Genomic DNA, 6,166 nt, shown 5'->3' with positions numbered 1-6,166 from the left:
CTGTGATGTGCAGTACTTGCTGGAGAAGTTAGAGAAGTGAGTCTGGGGTGCGTGGGGATCCTCACTGCCAAGCCCTGAGTTGTTGGGCAGCAAGCTCTTGTGGAAGAGGTAGACAGGGCAGAAGGAAGAGGGTGTTTCACAAGTTTTTTGTGGTCTGCTAACTCTGCAGCTCCCTTGAGTACTGTGACTCAGCTGATGCACGAACCAAACCCTGCACAGTCCTGGGACTTTCCATAGTGCTCTCCCACACCATGCCAGAATAAGTTGCAAAATGGTAATACCTAAATACCTGCAAGACTTCAGTTCCCTGTTGCTAGAGAGACTTTAACCACCACCCAGGTTGGTCACATGCTAGAGTCATCCCTTCAACAGTGTGGTTTTGCTTCCCTGTTGCTGTTTATTTCACTACTGTTGTTGCTGGAGCTTCTTTACTCCTGGGCTGCAAAAGGCTATGCCATATATATAAATGTATAGTTATAAATATAGGCTATAAAGTGAAGGGAGAACTAAGGGCTTGCTTAGCTACAGACTTGATGTCTCTTTGCAGCTCCAGCACGTACGTTGGAGTTCAGTGTCAGAAGCAAGGCCCTCTTTGTGGCCTGTCTTCTCCCTCTGGCTTCTGGGCTCCTGCCCCTGCAGTACACCTGCTTTCCTTGTGTTGGTGTGAGCCTTAACCTCGCGGCAGGAGAAATTCTTTGTTTTGGCAACTCTTGCCGGCACCACCCTTGTGCCAGTAGACTCTGGACTCTGTTCACTGTACTCCCATGTATTTCTTGCAACTTATATGGCAAAGTAACAAAGATTACTTTTGACTTTATGGTTTTAAGCTCCCTCATTTTTTAAAGCCCCGGTTCCATCCAGGAACCTGTCACTGCTCAGCTCTCTGGAGTCAGCTCTGCCGCTCTGTGCCCTGCTTTCTGTCGGGTCACAAATTCACCCCTTGCCAACGTGGATAGAAAATACCCATCCTTTCTTTGCTGCTCTATCGCTTCCCCCTGTGGCATCCGCCTAGTCCCCATTGCTTTGGGGCCAGCCTTGGTCCTCTTTCCTAGCCACGGCTGCCTCGTGGGGCCCCTGGGCATTTCTGTTGGGGCTAGTGGGAGAGGGCTGAGGGGTCTCTCCAGGAGCTGGGGTCTCCACAGCTCAAAGGTGCTGCCAGCAGGGTCCTGCAGCCCAGTGGCCCACATTCCAGCTCATGCCTTCAAGCTTTCAAACGTACTCCTGTGCGCTCCAGTTTCTGCCTGAGTAAGTCTTAAGCACTGCCAGCAAATTTAGTCCAAAATTACATTTATTTAAAGAATTATTATAAATAATCTTTGAAAAATACAGTGTCATTGTAGTTTAAAAAAAACCATAAACCAAAACTCTTTTTTCACTTCAAACCCTAGTCTTTTACTAGTCGTTGGAGGACTCTGCGTAAGTCCACTAGGAAGTCATTCAGGGAGGTAGTGTTGCCGGCTGCCACGGGACATGGTGCCTGTAACAGGAAAAAAGGGCCATGAGGGTGTTTGCTGGGGGAGGGATCTGGTTCTGCAGCATCATCTTGGTTGCTAGTGGTGGTGCGGGAGAGGACTGGGTGAAAGCAAAAATGGTGACCGAGGGAGGAGCTGGATGTGCAGAAAGCTCGAAGGCCAGGGGCTGTACAGCCAGCACAGTTCGTGCTGTGAGGGCTGAGCATGGGGGCGGTGAGGGGGTGGCATCACTTCACCTTGTGGGCTGGGCTCTTCCTTTGGACCAGACTGAGCAAGTTGAGGTAAATGCCCTCCAGGTGCCTGTGGCAGCTCCGGCCCTCCCAGGCTACTGTGGTGGCTTTGCATAAGGTCTCCATGTCATCATATTCCTGGAAAAAGACACACATGGTTATTTTAGAAACCCTTTTTGTACAGTCATAGCTTTGTTAGCAGCAGATTAAAACAGCACAAATAATACATTTCTGTTCTAAAGGGCAGGCGGAAAGTACAGCTGGAGATGTCAAGGCTTCCTGGCTGCAGGTGTGTGTGCACGGGTCTGTTCCTGTCCCAGAGGGGGCCCTTGGCCGCTGGCGAGAGGTTGTGGCAGAGCCTGGCACGGCGGTGAGCACCCACACGCTTACAGCACCAGGTTCCTCTTGGAGGTGTGAACGCTGGACCCTGTGCTCGGGGAGCTGCTCCCTGCAGGGCTCCCTGGGGACAAGGCTGGTCTGGGTGGGCAGAGGCTCTAGAGGATTAACAGAAGCCCCTGGGAAGAGGTTGCCTCTGTCAGGTGCTTTGATTAAAGTCCCATTGCAGAGACATGTGGAAGATGAGGAGCTAACAAGTGCTGGCAGTAATGGAAAAACTGTTTGCTGTCTTCCCTGGGGGATGGTCCTGATGCCACCTTGCTGTGAGCGCTGCCTGCTCAGATCTCTGCTTTCACCCAAATGGCACCAGCAAATAAGCGACAGTCCCCGTGAGCACGGCCAGGTCTGTGGGCGTTGGGTTGTGCAGCATTTCTCACTCCCAGGGCTGGTCCCTGTGGCAGGAAGGGTGCGGGGACCCCCTGAGGGGATGTTCAGCCCCGGTCCCCTGAGGGAGGCTGCTGCATCCCTTGGCTGCCACCCACCAGTGCAGCACAAGGTGAGGGCATCGGCTTTCTGTGAAAACAGGAACTCTGGTGCCGGGGAGCTTGGCTTAGGCAGCAATTTTCAGACCAGAAATAGGCTTTATTATCTGCTATTAAATCTTCTGCTAACTGAAGAGCCTTCCCCCAGATAAGGGGCTAAAGAGGGATAGTATGTCTAACCAGAGCTTGAGATGCTGTGTGATAGGCACGTGTGGGTGTCTGTGGGGTGGTGACACACCACTCCAAGGCAAGGGAAGAAGTTCCTCTCTTCCTTTCTGAAAAGCTTGAACCTCCGTGTGCTGCTGAGGACACAGGCTGCCCATTCCCGCCTGCCCCTCTGCCTCCCCCTTCCCTCCAGGGTGGCCAGGACCAGCCGATGCTGCTTTGGCTGGAGGTGGAGATGGGTGCGGGAAGGTGAGGGCACCCATGCTGGGCAGTGGCAGCAGCAAGGACCAGTCCGGCATCGCTGCTCGGGCCCTCATGCTGTGCTGCACAGGGACGGGCAGGACTGCCGGGGCTTCACGCCTGCCTCCTTGCTGCCCCGCGCTCTCCCCTGGCCCCCAGCATCCTCTCCCAGCACCCGTCGTGGCCACGTGATTATTTTTGAACAAGGACAAGTTAATTTTTTCTCTTACCTTATCACCTGAGAAAATATTTGTCATGTTTATGTTGTCACAGGAAACCTTTATCAAGACACAAAGGAGAGGGGTAATCAAGCTAGAGAAAACGCTAATGCGGATCCATCCTGACACATGCAGACCCGCACCCATCCCTCTGCCTGCCTGCTCTCGGCCCCCTGGGAGCACCGTGAGCCCCACGCTCTGCCTCAGCCCTGCCTGCTCAGCACCTTTCTTTGACTCAGCATTGCTCTCGCTGAGCCCAGCGAAACAATCTCTCCCTCCCATCAGTGAGTAGAGGCTGAGCCATGTGAGCGAGCCCTACCTTTGTCTTCAGGAGCTCGTTCAGCAGCCTGATGCTCTCCTTCAGAAAGATGGAGGTCTGCAGCCGAGCAGCCACGTGGCCCTGGCAGGCTGGCAGCGCCAGCAAGATGAGCAGGACTGGGACCGGGATGATCATGGCCTGTTCGGGCTGAACCCCCTCAGCTCACAGTTTCTGGATATTTTGGTGATCTATACCTGTGTGTGCTTTTCTGGAAGAAACATCTCAATTTATGGCTGTAAAATTGCTGAACCTATAGGAAAAACTTATTTTTCCCTTATCTGCACTTTCCAAAGTTGCTCCTATCCAATTAGGACAACAGGTATTTTTTATAAAAGTCAAGGCTTTCTTCTGATCTCGCATTACGTTTCAACATAGGAAATTTCCACCGTAAGATAACAGTTAGAAGTCAGGTCACGTACAAAAGTATGTAAACTGCCTGGTTTGGGGATTCTGCATTTCTCCGTATTCCAGGACTTTCTCTATGCCCCAAGTTGAAAGTGGCCAAACGGGGGAGACCACGGCTCTGACCACGCTCAGATGACGGAGCTTTGCGCTTTTTTTTCTGTATCCTGCAAGTTCTTCCATCTCGTGTATCATTTGACTATCTCCAAATCATGCAAAGCATCTTCCATCTGCATATTATTTTCTGTCTATGGTTATCTTAACCTGCGCCGGGGACAGCCAGAAAGCACAGCACAGCCCTGCCTGGAGCCTGCGGGGACAAAACCTCCTGGGCTGGAGCAGGGCATCACCGCCTCTCGGCACCGGGGGGTTACGGAGAGCTGGGGGCCACACGGGACCCCCGGAACAACACACTCGGGCCCGTGGCACCTGCAGGGATGTGGGGGAAGGCCAGGCTGCTGGCGCGGGGCAATCCTGCGGCGTTGGTGCTGCTAGCGCTGGCACTCGCATGGGAAAACAGGGGTTTGCGACTCCGCAGCAGCCGGTAGCTCGGCGCCTGGGGGCTGCCCTGGCCATCCCGCGGGAGCAGCCCGAGCAGCGGCCGGGCACTGGGCTCTGCTGGCACCCCCGCCCCGGCTGCCGCAGGAAATCACACTGAGAAATGAGCCGAGCTGGGAAACTTTGGAGTTTTGTAATAACTAATAGGTATTTTTCTAACTCAAATAGCAACTTGCCATCAGATGCTTGATAAGAGTTTGTGAGTGTTCAATGAATCCAGGAGCAGCCAGACTGAGAGTAATTCTGTTTGTCTAATTATGAAATGCCCCAGATGAAGTTAGTGCCACTGACTCAGAAAGACCTTTGTGAGGGATTTGCCAGCGGAGTGCTGCGCTGTTTCCTACCCGCACCGTACTCGATGCAGAGCAGATAAGGGAGCGCGCTCTGGTGCGGGACGGTGCTGTGGTGGCAGCTGCTGCGGGCGATGGCTCTGGGGCCAGGCACCTTGCCGGGAAGCCGGGAGCTGCCGTGCTGCCCTGGGATGGGTGGTGGTGGGAGTCTCCCTGCCAGAAAGTGATGCTGGAGAAGGGGATGGAGGTGGCAGCCCCATCCTGCAGACACAGTGGTTTCTGCAGGTATTGTGGTGGAAAGCTGTAAAACCTGGAGTAAATGAACAGAAAACGCTAAATTAACAGAAAAATGTAACCTTTGAGCTACTGGGGCTGAATCATGGTGGAAAAGTGCATCACTGTGTGTTGGGGAAGTCACCTGTACTGGGTTCGCGTGGCCAGGTTTGGTACCGAGGGGTGGCCAGAAGCTGCCCCACGTCCCGTGAGCCGATGCCAGCCAGGGCCAGCGCTGGCCACAGCCGAGCCCTGCAGCCGCGGGGGCAGCAGGGCTGGGGGTCGGGGGGGTAACGGGACTGGGGGTATGGGGGATAACGTGTAAGGGTCCGTGTCATAATGGGTTTCAGGGTACGCGGGACAATGCGTTTAAGGGTGTTTGGGATAACGTGCTTAAGGGTACATGGGAATGTGGGACAATGTCTGAGGGTCCATGGGATAACAGGTTTGATGGTTCATGGGATAACAGGTTTAAGATTATGTGAGATGACAGGTTTAAGGGTGTGTGGGATAACATGTGGGATAACGTGTTTCAAGGTGCATGGAATAATGTGGGATAAAGGGTTTGATGGTCCATGGGATAACGGGTTTAAGGGTCTGTGGGATGATATGTGGGATAACGCGTTTAAAGGTACGTGGGAACTTGGGATCAGGTATTTCAGGGTCCGTGGGATAAGGTGTTTCAGGGTGTACGGGATAAGTGGGGTAACATGTTTGCAGGCCTGCGGGACACCGTGTTTGCAGGTCCAGGGGGTAAGGCATTGGGGCACGGTGGGCTGTGGGGGGCTGCAGCCAGGGGGTCCCCACCGGGGTGGGCCATGGGTGGCTGTCTTCCATGGGCCCTGGTGGGGGGGGCCGTGTCTAAGATTCAGGTTGGTTTCTCATTATGTCACTCTGGTTCCATCGGTAATTAACGCAATTAATTTCCCCTGGCCAAGCTCACTGTGTTGTGGCGGGCACTGGGGAGCGATCGCTACCCCACCTCTTGCTGCCTTTTCCTGGGGAGGGGTTGATGGGGCAGCTTGGGGGGGCCTGGCCCTGGCCAGGGCCAGCCTGCTGCACCAGTGAAGGACAAAATTCCCATGTCCTTTTCCCGAGGGTGGGCTGCGGCTGGTGGCAGC

General features: G+C 54.1%; 1 protein-coding gene across 1 annotated transcript; it reads right to left on the bottom strand.

Annotated features, from left to right (window-relative positions):
- Window positions 1–16: 16 nt before the first annotated feature.
- On the bottom strand, window positions 17–5,262 carry LOC102059582 (interleukin-4). Its single transcript, XM_005440736.3, has 4 exons — window positions 3,523–5,262; window positions 3,216–3,263; window positions 1,709–1,840; window positions 17–1,477 (listed from the first exon to the last, which is right to left on the bottom strand). Exons 1-4 carry the CDS (start codon window positions 3,655–3,657, stop codon window positions 1,385–1,387), a joined length of 408 nt encoding a protein of 135 aa, XP_005440793.1. The 5' UTR covers window positions 3,658–5,262; the 3' UTR covers window positions 17–1,384.
- Between the last annotated feature and the right edge of the window lie 904 nt (window positions 5,263–6,166).

Source organism: Falco cherrug, chromosome 8 (assembly GCF_023634085.1).
Source record: "Falco cherrug isolate bFalChe1 chromosome 8, bFalChe1.pri, whole genome shotgun sequence".
Classification (NCBI taxonomy): domain Eukaryota; kingdom Metazoa; phylum Chordata; class Aves; order Falconiformes; family Falconidae; genus Falco; species Falco cherrug.
This window is presented reverse-complemented; position numbering and strand designations above follow the sequence as displayed.

What these genes read in the sequence shown, in the direction of transcription:
- LOC102059582 (XM_005440736.3), bottom strand. Translation starts at nt 3,657, where the DNA reads ATGATCATCCCGGTCCCAGTCCTGCTCATCTTGCTGGCGCTGCCAGCC. An exon ending in ATATTTTCTCAGGTGATAAG is followed by an intron (nt 1,841 to 3,215) that starts GTAAGAGAAAAA and finishes GTCTTTTTCCAG; the next exon opens with GAATATGATGACATGGAGAC. An exon ending in GGAAGAGCCCAGCCCACAAG is followed by an intron (nt 1,478 to 1,708) that starts GTGAAGTGATGC and finishes TTCCTGTTACAG; the next exon opens with GCACCATGTCCCGTGGCAGC.